Source organism: Ptychodera flava, assembly GCF_041260155.1.
Source record: "Ptychodera flava strain L36383 chromosome 23 unlocalized genomic scaffold, AS_Pfla_20210202 Scaffold_23__1_contigs__length_28996876_pilon, whole genome shotgun sequence".
In the NCBI taxonomy this organism is placed as follows: Eukaryota; Metazoa; Hemichordata; class Enteropneusta; family Ptychoderidae; genus Ptychodera; species Ptychodera flava.
This window is the reverse complement of record NW_027248277.1, coordinates 25,250,940-25,272,822: the sequence shown is the minus strand read 5'-3', so window position 1 is coordinate 25,272,822 and position 21,883 is coordinate 25,250,940. Positions and strand designations below refer to the sequence as shown.

At 36.1% G+C, this 21,883-nt stretch overlaps 2 protein-coding genes across 2 annotated transcripts; one reads left to right on the top strand and one right to left on the bottom strand.

Moving 5' to 3' along the window:
- Positions 1 to 12,315: 12,315 nt before the first annotated feature.
- On the bottom strand, positions 12,316 to 19,056 carry LOC139124145 (uncharacterized). The gene is made up of 4 exons (XM_070690285.1): positions 18,962 to 19,056; positions 14,250 to 14,572; positions 13,453 to 13,557; positions 12,316 to 12,652 (listed from the first exon to the last, which is right to left on the bottom strand). The coding sequence occupies exons 2-4, from the start codon at positions 14,562 to 14,564 to the stop codon at positions 12,497 to 12,499; spliced, it is 576 nt and encodes a 191-aa protein (XP_070546386.1). The 5' UTR covers positions 14,565 to 14,572; positions 18,962 to 19,056; the 3' UTR covers positions 12,316 to 12,496.
- On the top strand, positions 15,336 to 21,572 carry LOC139123871 (uncharacterized protein KIAA1958-like). Its single transcript, XM_070690022.1, has 3 exons — positions 15,336 to 15,372; positions 15,682 to 15,794; positions 20,427 to 21,572. The coding sequence occupies exons 1-3, from the start codon at positions 15,336 to 15,338 to the stop codon at positions 21,570 to 21,572; spliced, it is 1,296 nt and encodes a 431-aa protein (XP_070546123.1).
- Positions 21,573 to 21,883: the final 311 nt, after the last annotated feature.

Genomic DNA, 21,883 nt, shown 5'->3' with positions numbered 1-21,883 from the left:
CAGCTTTCAGAATCGTTTTAGTGCTGGAAGACAAACTTGAAAATATAAATATGGTAATGTCTGACATTCCTTTTTCTTGGTTACCTTAGTCTCCATAGAAAAACAAGTACGAACTGTTAAAGCAATATTCATATTACGCCTCAGAGCATCATTGTTTGTTTTTAATTTTTTTTTTTCATGTTCGTTCACCTGTTTCTTGTTACTTCTTCGAAGCTAAATTACAAGTCAGGTATTTAACCCTTGTAAGCCATCTTGATTCGCCTACAGACGTTAGTGTTTAAACTGGACGAGGAAGAATGTACTAAAACGTTTTATATATTTTTATGGAATCTTGTTTCTCTCAATATTCCTAACATCTCTGCAACAACATGAATGTCATTTTTGGTCGATGTAATCACTTTTCTACAACTAGACACAATCATTTTGATATTATGTTTGTTTGTTTTGTGTCAATGGTCTTTGTTGAGTTTTTTGCTGATTTTGGGGGGTACTATAAGGGCTTTAGTGTATCAGTGAAGACTTTGTCATGATGTAATTTATATTTTCTTATTGAGAATTTCTGCAATATTTCAGTACTATCATTTACTAAAAATCAGTATATGTTGCGACATCGTCTTGCAATTTTCACTTCTTTATATATTTCAAAATTGTCAGACGTGAAACTCGCAAGTTACATTGATTTGTGCACTCAACTGACGAGGTTGTCTATTTTGTGAGTTGTCCATATCATTTTCATAATATTATCATTTTCCCTCGCAGAAGACTCTTATATCGAAATAACCTTCTACTGTCTCAATTATAGGGAGAAACCGTTGAAGGTGAGTTTGCAACCGATTGCTTTAAATGCAAATGTACATATTATGGTGATAATGTTGGAGGTGCAACATGCAAGGAGCTGACTATGGAAGTAAGTATTTATTTGTTATTGAAACGACCAAAGGGCTTTTCAAACATTTTTTTGTAGAGAAAAGTTCGTCGGGTAAACTACTTATCGGTTGAAATGTCTAATGGTTTTCTTTTTAGTTTTGAAATTGCTCCGTGCACGCTCGTATCAGGGTGTTCTTCTTATATCCAGAAGACATCGAGATATTTGTTTTTTGAAACATCGTAAAATGTGACACCAAATCAGGTACAATAATCATATCCATTTAGGGTAACTCGTTACCAGGGTTGTGAGACTCGGGGCACCATATAACAGTGGTTAGGGTACCCGTGTCACTATCAGAGAATGCCAGTTGCCCTTCGAAAGGCTAGCAAGGCATTTTACTCGTCAGTGCTCTATTGGGTATTTCATTATGAAGACCTAATCCTTTAGTTTGGTTTTCTTGTTGGACGGGTGACAAAAAATAAAATAAGATATATATATTACATTTTTGCAACAACATTCTGAACCAATACGCAGTGATACTAGCTGTCTGCAATGGGTAAACGTATCCTTCTGCTAGCATTCTTACTCTATCAGGATCCAATATTGACAAATTTGTTTGTGATGCCTTTTAATGAATCACTCATTTAACACAAAGTTAGGTATGCTATCATTTTCATTTGATTGAAAGAGACCTCTTATTTGTCCAAGTTATCCCGTTACCTGCCCTAGAACGTTTTGCAAGACCTGATCACTTTACTTTCCGAATACGCACATCTCACTCATGGTAAACCTAATATTCAGTGTTTTATTCGGAAATCATCATAATACCAATGCGCTTTGAAGAAGTGTCACGCAGAGATGTATATACCTTAAGCTGGCGGTGAAGGATCATTACTTGACGAATAAACATAAATTGTAATTTCAAAATCAAAACCAAAACCATGAACTGTGCTATTAGTGCTTAGTCTTTGATTATCTATGATAAGTAACAGGTCCAGACATGAAGCTCAGTGAAAATTCTGTAAAAAATAAGTGAAAATGTTCAATTAAACGTCTAATCCTTGTGCATTATTATGTCTTCTGAATATAGAACATTAATATACTAAAATATAAAAAAAAATAAAATTACGTGTATGGGCATATCTTGGTATTATGATTTTGTCAAAATCCATCTGGGTTTTTTGGGTTTTTTTGTTTTGTTTTTTTTTTATAAAGATGGGTGTGTCCGCAAAAGCTTCGTTTTCTTAATACAGTACTACGTATCAAAGGCGAAAAAAACCCGAAACAGAACAGAACAAAACGCATAGCCGATAGTTTCTAATGATGCTTGATAAAATATTGACAGAGAGGAGTCACTAAATCATTATTCGGATCTGTGAACACCTTATCAGCGTTTTTCTCAAAGCACGTGTCATCCGTGGTAATCTCAAAGCAACAAGTAATTTTTATTTTACATCAAGCACAGACTGATCATAGTGTACCGTCATTATTTCCGATGAGTGAATTAACTTGTATTTGATCTGTATCTTAAAAATCATAGTACAACATTTACTCTTCCTGCAAGACGCCAACCGTACTGACATGAATAGCTGAGTAATGTCTTCGCAGTAAGCTTATTCTAATCTGTTGTTATCCCATCAATGGTTTTCCAGGAGTGTCCAGAGCGGCTGTCCAAAGAAATCTACTGGAATCCGCCGGGGAATATTACATCTTCTTCGGACGCTCAGTACTGTGTATACAAGAAGGAAAACGACCTTCACAAATACCTCTGCATTTTCCTCGATGCCGAACTTAATGTGATGCCATAGAAAAAATGCATATGTTAAGGCAAAGAAGAAGGAGTTTATTTGTCATAATGCTTACGATTCATTAGGTCATAGTAGATACACGACCTTTCCAAACGAGCACGTTTTTCTGAATTCTGCTTAATAGGTATTATGTTCAAGTTATATTTAAGCTAATGAAACCACGACTTAAAATATTTGAAAATAAACCAACATAGCCTAGAAGATATTTTTTTTCAGATTTTCAGTAAATCCTCACCAAATGCATGTTTGCTCTTGAGAAATTAAAGAGATCAATACATAAAATGTGACATGAAAATAAATACACGAAAAAATATGAACAAATATAGAGTATGTAAATTTACTTAATATGTTACAAGCAAAAATAATGCACTTAATAAATTGAAGAATAAATTAGTATTTGTAAGCCACTTTCCGTATCTTCACGACTATCATATTTTATGCTTCTAACAACTTATTTAGAATACGTGCCCTAAATACGAGTTAGAAAAACAAGCGCTTTTTGCCCTAAATACGGATAAAATTAAACACCTACATGTAGATGTGCAAACGTTACAGTTAAAACCCATAGTGCTAAGCATGAAAGGTTTAAAAATGGCCTCGGATTGAGTTTAACAAAAACGCGGTTCTTTTGTAAAGCAGCAATCAATTAAAGACATAACGCCTCCTCAATCCAATGAAACAAGGTGCCCGCCCAAAACAATGTCACAATTTGATGCATTCCTAGGTCAAAGATAGATACTATCCCCTGCAAAGCCCAAAACAAAGTAGGAAAATGAGATCTTTGGTAAATTGAAAATCGGGAAAACAGCAATATTGCAATGGTGAAAATAGAATTTGTCAGAGCGAATTTTGAGTTGCCGAAAAGTGCCATCCTCACGGCAATGTACAGCTGCTTCCTATATTTTAATCTCAGACTAGCCAAAAGCTTCAAATTTTAAAAATAGCTCTAAAAGTCATTATTCGAGATCAAAAAACCATTACCAATTGAAAATTAGCTCCATTTTATTTTCTTTTTTGAAAGTGCAAAAAATGTTTATTGGGAAGCCGAAATGTGCCACGGATTTCAAGAACAGTAAATGCGCAAACGCTTAACACATACCTATGCCTTCGCGTCTTCTTCTCGATAGTTGTCCCTTGCAGATTTCATGATAATACAAGTTATCCTGGCAAATTTTTTTCCGGTGTTTGTGAAATAGATTTACAGAATTTAATAAATAAAGATATACCTTATGCTTCCCATCATCCATTAGGACCCTGGTATATTTTATCACGACAGCAGTATCATACAAAGACCGTTGGTTATTAGCTTATTTTAGCACAAGTCAATTTAATTTGGTACCTTTTTTATACCCTACATCAAAGGTAAGATGGTTTGGATTGGCTGATTCATTGTTGTTCATATGTCAGATCACCGTAGTACAAATCAAAATTTACGAAACTAGGCCAACACAAACGAATAGATCTCGTTAAGTGTATACTGCATTATTTTTCACTGCTGCTTGGTCTGACACGCGTTATGAATGATGATATTGATATAAGTTAAAGAAATGGTTTATGGTGGAGGCCTGCGATCGAATGAATCTCCGTAGCTGCAGGAACGTTTCGAATCCAGTTCGAATCAGTGAAGTGGCCTCCATGTTTTTTTAATTCATAATGTCAGACAACATTCCTGCGTATAAATACATTGAAGGATTGAAAGATTGAAGTCAATATAACAATATCATTAATGCAAAGTTGAAGTTATGTACACGATTCAGTACCACTAGATTTTAATGTCAGAAGCAGTGTTTCTTTAGTTTTTTTAAATCCATTAACGTACTTACTATAATCATTTTGATCTCGATGCCTGGATAGGATTTCCAGTAAACTGTTGGGAGTGAATTTTCAAAAAGCACGTAATTGATGTAATATTGACTAATACATAATGCAATTATTAGAAGTGTAAACTTTCTTGTCGTTGCGAGAATAATTGTGAAATGTATATAAACACGAAATATTATCCTATTCACTTCAGAGTTTGAGTTAGCTGTCAGTTTCATTTCTTTAAAGCGAAAATTAAGATTGTTCCGAAATAGACTTAAATGTTCATTATCGTAGGTGTTGCCTGTTAGGTAATAATACCTGAATTTTAATGGCTTTCATACCACTGCTCTCTGTTCTCCAAAGAAGGGCAAAATCAGCTCAATAAAAGAAACTTGCTGCCAGTAAAATTCATGCACGGGCTCTATTCCATCTTATTTTCAGGAAATTGTATCATTAGAAGTAAAAATGAGTGGCATAATGGCGTTTAACAGAAATTAGTCAAGGTGTCATTATCAACAGTTCATACGTTTATGACTTCCACTCTTTTAATTATTTATGAGTTGTTAATCGTAAAAATAGAGTTACGGACAAAACTCATTTAAACAACCTTATAGCTAAATGCATTTCATTCTTCGGTGCATGAATAAAGGTACTAAATTAATTTGTTGCATTTTTGTATTCATCTTCTTTTGCTAGCTCCTTGGTTGAAGACGCTGTCATCGCGTCCTTTGTGTTAGTTTGTCTGTTTGTGACGTCTTGCATTCACTGTTGTATCTTTTATTTTGTTGTCTCTTCTCATTGATCGAGTTTTGCAATATTGGAATTCGTGTTTTTGATCAAGATATGTTGACCATTAGTCGCCTGACTTAATGAGGTTTAGGTTCATGTTAGATTGCTGTTCTCTTCTAACAGTGTTGTTAGATGTTTCTGTTTTGATTTGCTAAAGCTTGTGTTTGGGACGCTTTATTTCTGTCGCTTCTGTTCGCTTGTTTGTCATTCCTTGCCTTCACTCATGGGTTTTATTTATTTGGTATGCGATTATCCTTTGTTTTGGAATGTCGCGTTTCGATTGGTTGTTTGTGAACCCTGTGACGGTGCGCTGGTGGTAAATTCTAGTCGGGTAGAAACAGTATAATTGGATCAGCCGATCGTTTGCTAAGACAATCAAAATGTGCCAACCGCATCTTTCATTAAAGTAGTAAAGTAAAATATACGTAATTAATAATCGGGATGGGGGACGTCGTGTCGGGCCACATCGACGGTTTGCACCCCGTCAAGTTCTGTGTGGGCGCAGGGCTGTCATGTATACTTGTCATAAGAATACTACAAATAACTGCAAAACATTTATATACTCATAGTTTTATTTATTATCTTGCTTACTTGCATATGAACTTACTTACTATTAATTTGATACGTATTTACTTACTTATCGACTCAATCATCATTCATTTATTGGTTAGTTTATTAGTTTATTTAGTGTATTTTTAATAACATACACATTACTCTATGACACCACTTCTAGATTGACTTCGAAGAATGTGCAGATATATTCGTGTTTGTCATTTTAGTTTCGGTACAAACAGAACTCAGCGTCTGAAGAAGCTGTAATGTTCCCCGGAGGATTCCAGTACAGTTCTTTGGAAAGTTGATGGCACAATAAAAGGAAAGAGTAAGCTTTATGCACCGGCATTTATTAAGGTATTTGAGCTAGCAGGGATTGCATCGTGCAGGAAGTGTGTAAGATTTAAATTTATCCAAGTAAGTAAGTCAAAGGTTTTGCTTTAAAGTCTTTGGTATTAATGATTGATATTAATGTACGTACATCAGTTCTGGACATCTGCTTAGGCATAGACTGTGTGAAACACCTTCATATTTCATCCAAAATACTGGTCAGCCACTTTTTGACGTCGGCAAGAAAAACCCACCGACCCTCCCCACCCCCGCACCCCCACCCCCGGGGGCTGAAGAGACTGACCAGACTCTAATGACAAGAGTGATTATTTTGATTTGTAAATCATAAATTTTCCTTATTTTGGCGAATTTTCTCGGCTTCTTATGAACTTGGGCAAAAAAAAGATTTCCGAATGAGACACAGTGCATCAGCATGTAAAGTATTGAGACAGGGGGATTAAGAAATTAGACTGGCAAGGTCCTTAAAATGTTTTAGGACAGATATGGAGATACTATGGACAACAATGATACTTCTATCGCTTAATCTTGGATTCTGACGGTTTTAGCGAACTAGGAGCTGGGTACGGTAACCCCTTCCGCAAAGCTGGTACCAACATTTCATATTAAAGGATCAGGATATTTCAACTTATGCTCCTAACAAAAATATCTCAGTCCTGGTAATGTTTTAGCTCGAATGTATTAGAATATTTGATCATTTTTGATGTAATTTAAAAAAATGGAAACAGGCTACAACATATACCGAATCCCCTAGGATACAAGTTGTTAGCATTATCGTAATGGGGAAACCGTCCTGAGAAATTACGAAACAACAAAAGGAAACAAAGCATTTTAAGTACTAAGCAATTTATCTGACTAACATCTTTCTAAACATAATGTTCAAAGAACGATTGCTAAATTAGTAGCAATATTATAACATTGTGAAAACAAGTGAATGTTGTAACGTCATCCGAAAATTATTGCTGATAATGTTCCTAATACCGCGCATTATGGCGCGAGATATTTTCTACATCTACGAGTTTACTGGCATTGCCGAAACTATACAATAATAGCAATAATGTAACCCTCCCGGCCCATAATAAACTAAAACAACAGAGTACTACGCTTCGCTATGTACATTATGTCATGCAAAGTTTACTTTCGTATATTTAAGGCCCAGGGGTTACATTATTAAGTACTTACTTCCATTGTCAGTTCGTTGCACAAGGCACTTCCAATATAATTGGAAAACTGTCCCTGATAAACATAGTAAATAATTTCATGCAATAGATTGACCGTGAAAAAATAAACTAATGGGGCTTTTGTAGATTTCGTAAAAGCGTTTGACACCATAAACTAAGATCATATTTTACTCTCAAAACGTCGATATTACTGAGTAAGGTAAAATTTTCTCTTCTGGTTCTCAGATTATCTAAGCAACTGATCACAGTTCGTTGTCGCTGACGTAACCACTTCTGAGAAACTGTGTGTCACTTGTTGGGCCCCTCAGGGCTCAACACTTGGTCCGACATTGTTCCGAATTTATACTAAGAATATATCATACATATTCACAGATTTTTGTTTAATTGTAGATGACTTTGAATTTATTTCACATTGTTGTCAAGGAAGAATAAGCAATACAGATCTTAATGAATTAAACTCACACTTCAAAAATCTAACTGTTTTATGAGATGCGATAAGTCAACTATCAATACTAACAAAACCATCTACATTGTATATGCGTGTGTCTGTTTCCCTGTTTGGTGCTTTTTATGTAAAGGACCATGACATACAATGAATGCGGTTGACAAAGCGTCTTTTGTTAGCGGGTAATGATTGACAAACATCTGAACTCGAAAGATCATATCAAAGATGTTAATAATTGTAACAGAAAGAAACCAGTAGTTTTGTGTAAAGTTAGAAACTCTGTGCTAAAATACATACAAGACATACAAATGGAATATCATGTATGAATTAGAAATATTGTGACTTACGTTGCCATTTTATTTAAATTTTATTTTAATTGCACAGAAAAAATGTGCGTTTATTGATGTTTTAAGCAAACGCAATTCAAATTACTCTTATAGCAGGGAAATTCCCCCATATTTTTTACATGTGTGTGATACTTCACAATGCTATGATAACTGAAATAAACAGACCGATAACAAGAATAAAAAGTGTTAAATGACACCTTTACCCGACGGAATCGGTCAATTTTTGAAGCCAAGTATGTTGTTTTTGGATTCTTCTAACTGTCATTAATTTCTTTTCACAGAACACAGGAAAAACAAATCGAAACTATAGTTTGCGTACTTCTATTCTTTAACAAGTATCAATGTCAATATTTGTTATTCACCTACCTGTTCCTGTCAGTCCGGGTCGAATGCTTTGTCAAAACAGAGTGAGGATGGATAGTAACTCAGTTGTTGGAGGAAGTATGAGCTTAAGCGACCATTCAGACACCTTGTTTTTTCATGGTCTCACAGTATATAATTCATGACTCTAAATCTACAACGTATAACTCTAATGTGTGTAGTAAAGGCATATACTAAAAATTACTTTTAGTAGTTTAATTATAGACACGTATTTTTATGCTTTATTTAGGGCAAATACTGTCAAAAAAGAACCATTGGGGTCAATACGTGGTCGACAAGAACAGTACTCAGTATTCAATATATGCTATAAATAATTGCAAAAAAGTTGGATCTGTCTTAATTGTTTGTGAGGCTTTAACCATCTTTCATTAAGGGTCCACCAGAAATTTTAAGGCCTTAATTTCATTGTTTGTATGTACGCATTTCGTATGTAGAGCGATAGCTTGCGTGTACCTTTTACTTAATCTGTGTTTGTCATGCAAGTCTCAACCTTCAAATTTATTTTATCTATCAAAATTAGTTGCTGACTCTCATAGCATTGTCCCAATCGATTGGGACATGTAAAATATTGTGACATACATTTGCGAGAACAAAAATCGCAAATTTATCTGCAAAGCAACTGTTAGCCTGCCCTGATCTTAAAACGGAAAGTGTACTTTGAAAATTTAGGTCATGTTTTGATACGTTCACAGTGAGGAGAAAAGGTATGTACGCTCAAACAACCACAGAAATCTACTTTTCTGAAACGCAATAGAAATTCCGAAATTACTCTGGGACCTGTCATGTATAGTCATGCATAGGAATAGATACAAGGTTTAGGGTTGGTCTGAGTATATCCAGGCCAAAAGGTTTTATTTTTTCTTCCTGTACCCGGCAAACCACTCTATACCCGTGACTTTGGTCCTTATCGAATTGATAAGACATCCAGCGATCTAAAATACATCTTAACAACACCGGACAGAAATCCCGGAAAATCTTGAGTCTAAGTTGGCACATCTCGAGCCTCCAGAACAACTTCAACAGGTGAACGAAGTGATCAATAAAAACGAACACTTGTTCAATCCAAGGTGTTCGAACGAAGGCAAACATAATTTTTCACAATGTTGATGTCGGCGACAGTTAGAATGTGAAACACCATCCTTACAGAATGAATCAAACAAAAGAGAAACGTGAGTTCACCATGAATACGTTTGCAACAACCGGATCAAATCTAACACTACGGCCAAAAGACGCCCTATATTTGGCAGTACACTTTTCCAAATTTCCTCGCTGCAAAGTAACATCTTGATGAAAAGTTGTATATTCCATTTCATGTATGTATATTGCCCTTTCAATTATAATAGTTTGGCTAGAATTTCAAGGAAAAAAATTGCTAAAATACCTAAACGATAATAGTCATATGAAAAAAATATGTGAAAACACAGCCAACAGCGCAATGGCGTCTAATACACCAAAGAGATTGCAAACTTCTCGCAATTTCAAATTCCTCAATTCTGAAACAATGACGGTGAAAAGAGGTACGTGATTTATATAAACAATTCCTCTGGTTTTAGATTTTTGACTTTCTTGACGAAACTTGTTTTATTTGCATTGTACTAATTCCGATCACTGAAATATACTCCTGCACTCTATAAAATGGTGATATGACGGCAATTACATATGAAGAACAAGGGTGTTAAAGGGACGAATTTTAATCAGAAAGCATCTCGTAAATTGTACAGACCAAATACACAAGTTGTTGAACTTTATGCAAATTTCGGCTAATATGAGTTGATAAAAATTGCAGAAAATTGAAAACAAAAAAATAAACAGAACGGAGGCAAACGGGCACTGAGTCTCCAGTGTAATCGTGTAGTAAGCGTTTCGATCGATATTAATTCATCTGAAATTGATGCAGTGTTGTTTGGCTGACTCACAGGCTTCTCCCAGCTCAAAATGGCGCCAAACTTGGCCAAAGCTCGCCAAAATATGTTGAAACGTAAAAGTAACACCAAATCTGGAAAAAGTGTCGTTGATTTAATTTCAATACAAGAAACCAAAAGATACGTTGATGATATGGCATATGAAATATTGATGAGATGACCTGATTACATGAGCGGTACGCTAGCAGATTTCTATCGATATACTTACTCTTGGAAATAAATTGAAATAATGTTCACTGTCGTCAATAGCGACTGTGTAGAAGCGCTCTCACTTACGAAATATGCTTTGCGGTATACTACCCACGCAGGCATCATTTCGGCCCGCAGTGTACCGTATGTGTACCGACTGCAGGAAAGGGAACACTCAGAAAGACAGGCACTTTCCCAATCCCGAGAATTGACGTCTGCATCGATCGAATGCAAAAAGCTGAGTATGTCAGAACATTTAATCTACTCTCGCATCGTGCTTGTGAAATATCCACCTTTGTTACAGCTGACGAATTGTTCCAGTACAAGGTAATGGCATTTGGAATGAAGAACTCTCCCGCAACATTTCAACGGATGGTTAACAACGTCATATCCTGTTTCGATGGAAGTGAAGCTTACGTCAACGAGTTATTTTGAACAGTGACACCTGGGAGGAACACATCAAACTCATGCGGAAGGCAATGTTGATTGTAAACCTCGCCAAATCTGATTTTGGCTAGGCAAGGCTACCTTACCTTTGACAAACAGTAGGACAGGGTGATTTACAACATGTTTACGCCAAAACAAGTGCCATTTCAAATTTACCTGTATCAAATCGCAAGAGAAGCTGCTGCTGCTCTTTCTCGTTATGGCTCGGTACTGATAGTGTGTAATACATATCAGCTACGCGACGGTATTGGTGAAAATAATTATTTGCCTCATGTACTGATATGTTTATGTTGGCCCATTGCTTGCACACTCTTTATTGTAAGACGACTTACGCATGCGCGTTCATTACACAGGGCGTATTCAAAATGGACAGTGTGTGTTTGGTGTGCCCAGTCTATTTGGGAACGATTTCTTACCTGCAGCATAGGGTAAGGTATGCTTTGGGCAAAAGAAGCAAGTCGATAGATTGATTATGCAACTCATCTGACCGCTGACCGGTTTTAATCATCGGACACACTCATAGTTTGTGAATTTCACTGATTTATGAAATCAGTCGGTGAAAAACTTGCAGGTTCGAGTTGCGACTACCTCAATGTGGTTATCACCGTCAAGAATGAAAACAAATGTACTGCAAAATAAATCCAGAGAAGGAAAGACTTGTTTGGTGACGCGTTGAACAAATGCACTGAATGCTGATTTTATAGCAGTAAAACTTCTAAAAATTAACTTTTGTAGCAGCGATTGAAAGAACGTATTTTGTTCATCTTTCATGCTCACAAATTACACAATTCAGCGTTTTCAGAATTACGGAATATATTTGTAACGATTGTAAATCTAGGTGTACATTTTTAACTTGTATTTTGGGTTAATAAAAGCATGTATGGTAAACTTGTTCTTTAGGCCGTAATAACTAATGTATTTCACGTTAGTTGCGGGAACCATACAAAAATATCTACTTGTCGTAAAAATACTGAGAGTGACTACGAACAACATATCTATTCATTTACTTAGCTAATTGCATGTAAACGTACAAAACTATTCATGTACGTTTGTACTTATTTGTTCACTCAATCATTATTCATTTATTTATTTTTCTTTCGTTTATTATTATGTTAAGTACGTTTTTATAGATATTAATTTTACTTCGTTATTTATTATTTATTTTGTCCATGCCAACAGGTATTTTAGTAAAAAGGACTTTTTAAATAAGAAATAAAGGTCTCATGTCAGAAAAGTGTTGGTGAAGTTTCTCTATTTATTCCTTTTCTTACTCTTGATCGAAGTGTAAACATGACAGTGATAAAGTTGAACTCAAACAAACGTATTCATTGGAAAGGTTATGTATCAACTTTGATACAATGAGTCATGAGCAATGTGTTGCAGAACGGTCTGTCTGCCTCATTATATATGCATTATTTAGGACACAACATCAAGGCCAGCTTCAAGGAACATACAGATATATCCTTGTTTTCCGTTTTCATTGCGATACAAACAGAACTCGGCGTCTGAAGAAGATGTAATGTTCCCCGGTGGATTCCAGTACATTTCTTCTGAAAGTCGTTTAGGACACTCCTGCAAAGAGTAGATGGCACAGCAAAAGAATAAGGTAAGCATTTTGCACCAGCATATATTAAGCTATTTGAATTAGTCGGTGTAGCTTGTACACAAATTGTATATGTGGAAATCTTGTGTCATGATTTAGAATGGACACAGGATAGTGCAGTCATGAGAAACACTGCTAGTAGATTCTGATCAGTTTTTGCTTGATGTGAAACACCAATAACTCATTCTGTAGGGATTATCTCGGCGTGCAAGAAAAGCTCTGATTAATGTGCTCATAGGTCTGCATGACGACGTAATGTCACTAGCAATCAAATATGTATTAAACAGGATAGGAACTACCTGATACGCTTTGCCTTCTCAATTAGGTATTTTTTTCGCTTTTGAATACGTTGTTTTTTGTATAGAAAAGTAACATTACACAGTGCCATCAATGTGTGTCATAAAATGAGATATTGAATAGCTGTGGTGACAAGGACAAGAAAATATAGCTTTTATTAGCTAGATATGCAAACAAAAATACTTGGGTTTATTATTATGTTGCTTATTAATAGTGAGTATTCAAAGGAGATTATCATTTCAATGATTCCATACATCAGCAGAATTGAGACGTCATCTAAAGCTAATATTGCTGATAATGTTAACAGTATCGATAATTATGGCGACATATGTTTTCTACATCTATAAATTTACTGGCATTGCCTCAACTATAAAAATCATCAATAATGTACAGTCTCCTGTTCATAATGTCATGAAAAGTTTGCTTTCGTCTATTTCAGGCCCGGGGGCTACATCACTGATTAAATACTTACTTCCATAGTCAGTTCGTTGCACATGGCACTTCCAATATTATTACCATAATATGAACCGTTGCATTTCAAGCATTCGACGGCAAATTTTCCTTCAAGCTTGGTTCCCTATAACCAAAACAATAAAATATGATTGAGAGATGATGATCTTTGGCCAGGGGCCACTGATATTTTAGTAGCGTGGAAGAAAAGGTGCAGAGAATTACAATGCAATCACAGGACGAGTTTCATTTCTGCTCCGCTGTATGGACATTTATAAAAATTCTATCTTAAAAGATGCTGTAAGCAAAATAATAAATTTGAATGCTATGATAGTCTTAAATTGTTGTTGACATCCCAAATGAAAAAACACACTCTACATCTTGGCAACACTTTTCATTCACCGGCACACGTCAGCTTCTGTAAGTACAAAGTCTATACCTAAATAAAGACAAGATTGTTCACTACCATAGAACAGTTCTTAAAATGCACACATATGGCATATATGTTGTCGCGGAGAGGTAGGAATATGAGCAAAATCTGATGCCGTAAAACCATATTTGAATGTGAATTTCTTCTACATGAAGATGAAACACCAAACGTCTGAAAGAAAAATCTGGAGACCTTCACAGTTCAACAGTTAAGTTGATAATTAGCACTGGGAAAGATAAAGTAACACAAACAGTTTAACAAAATGAAAAAAAAAAAAAACACAAAAAAACAATGATGATCTGTTTTGCAATATGAATTTTCACAACAGTTAAAATCATTTCACAATAAGGGAAATGTAATCACAAGCATAATAGACGGTAGAACATTACCAGGTCTATACTTTCAAGTCGATCTTCCACCACTGCAACGGCTCTGAAGGTTTTACTATTACCAATGTATGGACCGACAACCATGTAGTCATGAAAGGTCATGATCGGGGTCATACCTTTGATTTTATCGGGCAAGACCATCAAGTCATCAAAACAGTCGACTCCGGGCGTTGCAAGGATATTCCAAATCGCGTTATCGTACAATTTCTTGACGATATGTGTACAAATCCACGGCTTAGAATGAAATGGTCTATCGGCATTGTCGAAGCCGTTTGCCATAGCAAGAATAATTGCGATGACATACGTAAACCTCATTTCGTTTCCTAATTGAGAAGAAAATATATGTTCTATTAAAGACTGCAGAAATATTTACAGTGGTCAATGTGAAAGGCAAAAAATTACGTCACAAGGCAGGCTTTTCTGCGTATGACCTTTCGGGGGACATATTTGCATAATTGATTGGGTAAATATCGTTTCAAAATATTTGTTTTGTATCAGGAGCGACAGAACCTACCGGGCATGTCTACATTGTGCACTTCCAATGTGCAGCGGCACAGAAGGTTATATGCGATTAATAGATTGTCAGTAACTGACCTGATCTTAAAAACCGTTATTGTCTAAGCTGATTAGCATCTAAGTTTCCGAGATACCACACTTTAGCTAACGATATTGTTATTGGAAAGTTAAACTAGCTAAAATATGTTAAACTTCAGCTTCAAAAATTATTACTTCAGTAATGCCACTGATGAATATGAAGTTATTGTTTATGCACTTAAACAATTGACAATATGGAATATGGAAGTATTATTGTTTCTTTACAGTTCACCGATGGCAGCATTTTGTTTTACAAGTAAGAAAGTTGGGGCGTTATGGACGTAGATACAAGTTATTTTACGTCTCTTCAATTTTATGTTTAATTTTCATGGTGCCGTGACCTTAATCCAAACAGTAATGAATTTTTGGGACTGTAAAGTTTAGAGGGGGAAGTTGAAGCTCTGTCGAGGGGATCTTATGGTTTGTAAAGAATGTGAACGCTGAAGAGTTGGAAAAGGCCTATGTGAAACTACTGCAACATGTACGACGACGATGGCGGGAACTGCACATCCGACTTTTACAGCTGCAGGTAAAGTTAAAATGCCTGATACACAAGATACGGAGATGGAGTCAAATCAACACCCAAAAGAATTGGATGTCATAATGGAAATCAAAGATGATGTGCAATAACTAAAACAATCCTAAAAAAAAACGGTTAAATCGATGGATTTTTTAAAATCTGAATCTGAAATTTGCAACCATGGAATCTCAAACGACGCGCTTAAACTAGACAATGGACAGTTACGTAAATGGATACCTGTGCTAGGCCCTGAATCAGAATTGCATAGCCTAGACCAGCATAATTGACTCCTCAACCTTGAAATCACTGGCATTGCAGAACCTGGCCAAGGCCAGAAAGATAGTGATGCCGTTTCGCCGAGAGTCTATCCTTCGAGATCCGAAACTGACATTGATATCACTCATCGAATCGGAATAAAAGATACTATACAGGTAAGTGACAGAAAGCATTGATATAATGGTAATGGCTGCGTACGACGGATTATTGTAAATTCACAACTCGGTAGAAGAGAGACAGTATCTACAAGAATCGCGACGAACACTGCACAGCGTCTCAACAGCGACACTAGGATACCATAAGTGAAACAACATATCCATAAATGAAAACCTGTGCAAGACACAACGGCAGCTGTTATAGAAAGTAAATTGTGCCGGGAAAAGAGTTAAATTTTAAGTAATTATTAAAAAAACAATGGTAACATCTTTGTGAAACAAGACAGGTCCGCGTGTTCCATTGCTATATTAAATGACGGTGACATTAAACGCATGCAATTGTTTAACATCAAGTGCTTTGCTTTAATTTGGATAGGTAGGCCCATATGCAATCAGATGGTGTAATTTTATCAGCCTGTAGATATCCACAGCTATTTTTAAAAGGAATTATCAATAGGGTCTATTGTCTCAAACCTACAAAGTGTACGAGTTGTTTATGTCGCTCTACTTGAAAATATACGCATGAAAAAAAATCCGTGTAGATTGTAACAACAGCATCATGATATATTTCCGACATGACAGCTTCATCGACGCAATATATAATTTTATTGTTTGTAGTTCATTTATGGTCTCTCATGTAAATGCGCATTCCCTAAATAAAGTTTTGAGGAGTTGCGTCTGGTTTTCGAAGACTTCTTACGAGAAAGTTTCAAAGTATTTGGCGTTTCTGAAATTTGGAGGATTGATAATCCTAGCGTCTTTTGTTGGGATTTATATTCATTTGATAGTAATTGCCTCGGGGTCGGAAGGGGTGGTGTTGTTGCTGCCTATATACTCTCCTCAGTTAAATATTATAAGAAGTCCTCTAAGGTAGCCAATTCTAAATCACTCTGGCTGAAAATAACTGAGGAAAGTAAACACTCATTGTGGCTATGTCGTATTGAAAACCTAATACAAATCTGGAGGGTTTTACAAATGGTATATTAGATATTATTCATTGTAAAAAAAATTATAGAATTACCAGTGTATTCTCCTTTGCGACTTCAATGTGGACCTGTCGTTTTAGGATGGCAGTATGAAAAAATTACATACAACGTTAAATTGCTTAAATAAACTCCTTTCCCTGCCTACATGAATTATCACCTAACATCACAGACTGTAATAGACCGTGGTGCTAACCACAAGCCTTTTTTACCAATTTTCAAGACAATTGTCTTCTTTATTCTTCTTACGTAAAGGTGTCTTATAGAAAGTATATTAAGAACATTGTTCTGAACTCCTTTATAAATAACCTTTCTGAATTACCCGGAACCAGGTGTACAGCAGCGAAAATGTTGATGACACCTATAATAAGTTCGTTTCTAAGCTAGTTGTTGTTGCACAAGCATCCACCGATTATCGAAATTTCTTTAAACAGCAGCAATTAAACGTAAACCTTGGATTATGACAATCTATTAAGAAATTCACTTGATCAAAAAGGCCTTACTTCAAACACTGCATCAAATGCAATAACACAGATGACTTTGCTTTAATGATTTGCCTGTTTCATTGAATAATACACGTAAATTCAAATGCATCTACACGAATACAGGCTTGCTGAACACAAGCAATGAACTATTAACTGTATTCATCTGTACATGCACTATTAGGATAAAATACAGACAATAATTCATCCAAATACAATATTTTTTTTCAGGGATTTTATGAAGTGAAGCCATTAATTTAATGGCGATTCTTTTCTACAACAACTTCTAAAGAGAAGTACTGAATACGCTTATTAAGATTATAGGGGCTGCCAAGAAATTCTATTTATTGGTAAAAACTCCTATCATGGGAAATGGTTACCTGACAAATTAAGAATTACTGAAGCTAACGGAAATTGTGATATCATGTAATTCAACTCCTGAAACTGTGGAAAGTTTTAATAATGATTTTGTGAATATTGGTCGCAGTCTGCCAAGAGATATCAAGTCACCCAAAGAAACCTTTTCCGAATTCTTGCAAAATCTCAGATAAAACTTTTTTCTTCTTACAACCGACAATGATTTATAAAGTACCATACTTATTAAAAAGCCCAGACTTTAAGAAGACCCTGTATATAATAAATTACCGCCTGGACTTCTTTTACTTGTGTTTGGTCACATAGCCAAACCTATAACTTTCATTTAACTCATCTTTAACACAGTCTCAGTGTCCGATTGCGTTATATCAATGCAATTGTTATCCAAATATTGAAGAAAGGCTCAAAAGACATTTCCGGTACTTATCTTACAATTGCGGTTTTACCCCTTTTAATTTTTTTGAAAAAAATATGTAATGATGATAGGTTAATGAAATTCATTGACTAATATAACTTACTTTAGAGTCACCAATATTGTTTTCGGGGAAACAAAAGATCAAAGCTGTCTTGCATTGTCGTCGCTTTCAAAGCACCATAAAAACGGTATTTTACTCTACAGAACCTCAACATTACGGAGCAGGAGGAAACGCACTCTCCTGGTTATCAGATTGTCTTAGCAATAGATCATAGCTCTTTGTTGCTGACGGAACCACTTCTGTCATTTGTCGTGCCCCTCAAGGCTCGACACGTGGCCCTAAATTGTTCCTAATTTACATTTACATTATTCCGAACTCCTTGAAATTAACTGATTTTAGGTTATTTGTGGACTAATGGAATATATATTTCACACTTTTTCAGGCAGAATAAGCACTATTACAGATTATTCTATTTTTTAAAAAGTGTTATTACTGATTGGTGTGATGCCAATAATTCAACTATAAATGCAAACAAAACATTTTGCATTTACAAGTTTAAGCTTGAATCGAGTTTATCCTCTCTAAAAACGTTCACTTCTGCGGTGAAGAGTGCCATTCAATTCGGGGCTGCTAAACTTTGAAACCGTTTACCGATTAATATTAAGTACCTAACTTCAAATCGTCTATTTGTTGACATATACTCCTATGTTAAGTGAAAGACACCGAACAATCAATACAGTAAACTGTTCTGATGGCACTTTACGCAACGAAATACGTTAATTCTGAAGCAATTTTCGCAGTGGGGGTGCTTCAGTAACTGTTATTTCCTTTCACATAACACTAAAAAAAAATAGTTTGCATGTTTCTCTGTTTTGAAAAGCAGTAACATAAATATTTTTTCATTCACCTACCTGTACCTGTAAGACTGTGTTAAATGCTTTACGAACGAAAAGTGAGTAGTTATCTGATAGTAACACCTTTGTTGGAGAAAGTCGTTGGTGTTGTGTCTTTCATTGAGTTTTGCAGCGAAAAACACTCCCTTTTTAAGCAGCCATTCACAGACCTTGTTTTTCATTCTTCATGGTCTAAAAATACATAATTCACAACTCTCAACCCACAACTTGTTACTATAATGAGAACAGTGAAGGCATATATTTATAATTCCAATTACAAACACGTATTTGCACCCCTCATTTGGGGCAAATACAAGCAAAATAGAAAAATACGGGGCAATACATGGTCCTCAAGTATAGTACTCGATATTTCTGCTTGTAACGACCTGTATAAGGACTGTGTTAAATATAGTATAAATATTTGCAAAAACACGTTGGATTTGTCTTCCCTTGTGAAAGATAACTCGCTCTTAATAAAGGATTTACCGTGTTTTTTAAGATCTAGATTTCATTGTTTTAACGTACGTGCGCATTTACTATCTATTGATGACTCGAATAAACCTTTAATTTTATCTGTATTTTTCATGCAAGTCTCGACTTTGAAATATTCTATGAATCATAAATCATGCCTAGTCATACGCACATTAAGGGATGCAGATGGTATCACCAATGACTGGTGCGATAGGAAGCTAGTTTGGAAAAAGAAATTCTACCGCTAGATAGTCTATGTTGAAAAGACTGCATATGGATGCAAGCCAAATATCAAGCTACTTTTTAACATGCCTTAATGTAACCTGTCAAGTCCAAAGTTTTGGTATTTTTGTTACACACCCATACTTTTGGTCTAGGTATGCGGAAGTGTGACGACATCATTTCATGAAGATCTTCCGATCAATATTTGAGAACAAGTTAAATTTGATATGGAGAAAACTGTAGGCCTTACCATCGCATTCTGGCAAATTGTCAAAGGGAAATGATTAGGAGATTACGTTCCTCAGTTTGTCATTTTTTTATTTGATTGAATCGAATAAAATAAAGATGAACTTCCGGGAGTTCACTGCTTTGGTATCGACCATGCAAGTAAGACGTATATGGCTTTATCATACATGCTATGTCTGTATTGCCATTTTCCTTTTGTTCAGTAAGAGTAGATATGAACCGGTATTTTGACTAGTGAAAATATGGATTATATTTTCACTCTGACCGGAACTATTTTCAGCATGGTGCACACGCTGAGATGTTTACATAGAACAGCTGATCGAGTAAACTAAAAATATCTGAAACTTGTCTCATGAAATATAGTTTCATTTTTAACTGTCAGTTTTGGCGACTATATTTAATTCCAAATATGTTTAGGCTAAAATAATTATAAAGAATAAAAATTTATTTTGACCAAAATATGTACGACGGAATATCAGTTGCCATGGTGTTTTGTGCGTCGTCTGCGTTTAGCCCAAGCTGAGAGTGCATCACGGCGGAACAGCTGTTCTCAGATCTTCTTGAGGAGGAGCAGTATTATTACCCTGATAGTCAAACTTCTCGCCAACAAATCCTGTGGTGGGACATTTATCGTCGGAAAGGTACAAATGGGCCAAATTCTCAAGGTCAGCACGACATCGACACCAAGCCAACGCCGATACCACAGAGTAGCGGCAGCAACAACAATAACAACACCGGTAGCATCGAAAGGTATGGCAATTGTCAAGCGTCGAATGAAGAAATGAATGACTTTATCAGAAATCAAATTCCAAAGAACACAATCCGAAAGCACCGAACTGACATAAATCAGCTTCGAACGTGGCTTAATTTGACTCAGTCCGAATATCGTGAAATCCACCTAATTCCACCGAATGAACTAGACCAACTCCTGAGCAAATACTTCTACAGTACAAGAAAACGAGATGGAACCGAATATGAACCGGAGACACTGCACAGTTTCTTCAACTCAATTGATCGTGTTTTGCGAGAAAACAAATATCAGTGGAGTGTAAAAACTGATGCTCCTTTCGAAGGAACTCGACGGGTCCTTGCTGCCAAAAAAAGAAATCTGAAAGCCATGGGCAAGGGTAACGCGCCGAATAAAACCGAACCACTAACTGCCGACGACATCGATGAACTATACAACACCGGCCAACTCGGAATGCATAGTCCGTCGGCGCTTCAAAACACCGTGTGGTGGTTCCTCACAACGCAATTTGGCCTACGAGGTGTACAGGAACACTACAACATGGAACTTGGTGATATCGTTGAGGGAGAAGAAGTGATCCATGGTGATTCTGTGAAATACATCGAATACAACATAGAACGTCAGACGAAGACAAGGCAAGGAGAAAACCCACGAAACACCAGAAAAATAAAGCCCAGAATGTACGAAAAAAAAGCAAATTCGGATAGATGTCCTGTCGCTGCTTTTAAGAAATTCATCAAAATGCGTCCAAAGTCAATGCTTGCAGTTGACAGTCCGGTATACCTTGCTATAAATTACAAAGTCTGCGGGGATGGCAACTGGTACAAGAACCAGCGACTCGGTATCAATTCTCTCAGAGGCCTGATGAAAACCATGGCACTGGCTGCAAATCTCAGCGGAAAGAAAACCAATCATTCAGCTCGGAAGACCCTCGTGACGTAATTGAATAATGCTGACGTACCTCCAACCCAAATAATGCAACTCACAGCGCATAAGAATATTAACAGTATCACCCACTACGCCACAGTTTCACAGAAGCAGCAGCTAAAAATGTCCGCCATCATGAGCAACATGAGTTCCGACACATCTCACTCTCAGCTAAATACATCCACATCAGCGAACACAATGAACACTCAATCTTCAGATGAACCCCAAAATTGTAAATTAAGTTCACTGTTTGGCGCTGGTTCAACAATAACGGGTGCAACATTCAATATTACCATCAATCCACCCAGATCCGACAATGTAATCGA

Bases quoted from the DNA above. Each gene is read 5' to 3' on its own strand.
- LOC139123871 (XM_070690022.1), top strand. From the start codon at position 15,336: ATGGCGGGAACTGCACATCCGACTTTTACAGCTGCAG. The intron at 15,373-15,681 runs GTAAAGTTAAAA...CTGGCATTGCAG, and splicing joins TCCGACTTTTACAGCTGCAG to AACCTGGCCAAGGCCAGAAA. The intron at 15,795-20,426 runs GTAAGTGACAGA...ACGGCGGAACAG, and splicing joins GAATAAAAGATACTATACAG to CTGTTCTCAGATCTTCTTGA.
- LOC139124145 (XM_070690285.1), bottom strand. From the start codon at position 14,564: ATGAGGTTTACGTATGTCATCGCAATTATTCTTGCTATGGCAAACGGC. The intron at 13,558-14,249 runs GTAATGTTCTAC...TTTTGGTTATAG, and splicing joins GACTTGAAAGTATAGACCTG to GGAACCAAGCTTGAAGGAAA. The intron at 12,653-13,452 runs GTAAGTATTTAA...TACTCTTTGCAG, and splicing joins GCAACGAACTGACTATGGAA to GAGTGTCCTAAACGACTTTC.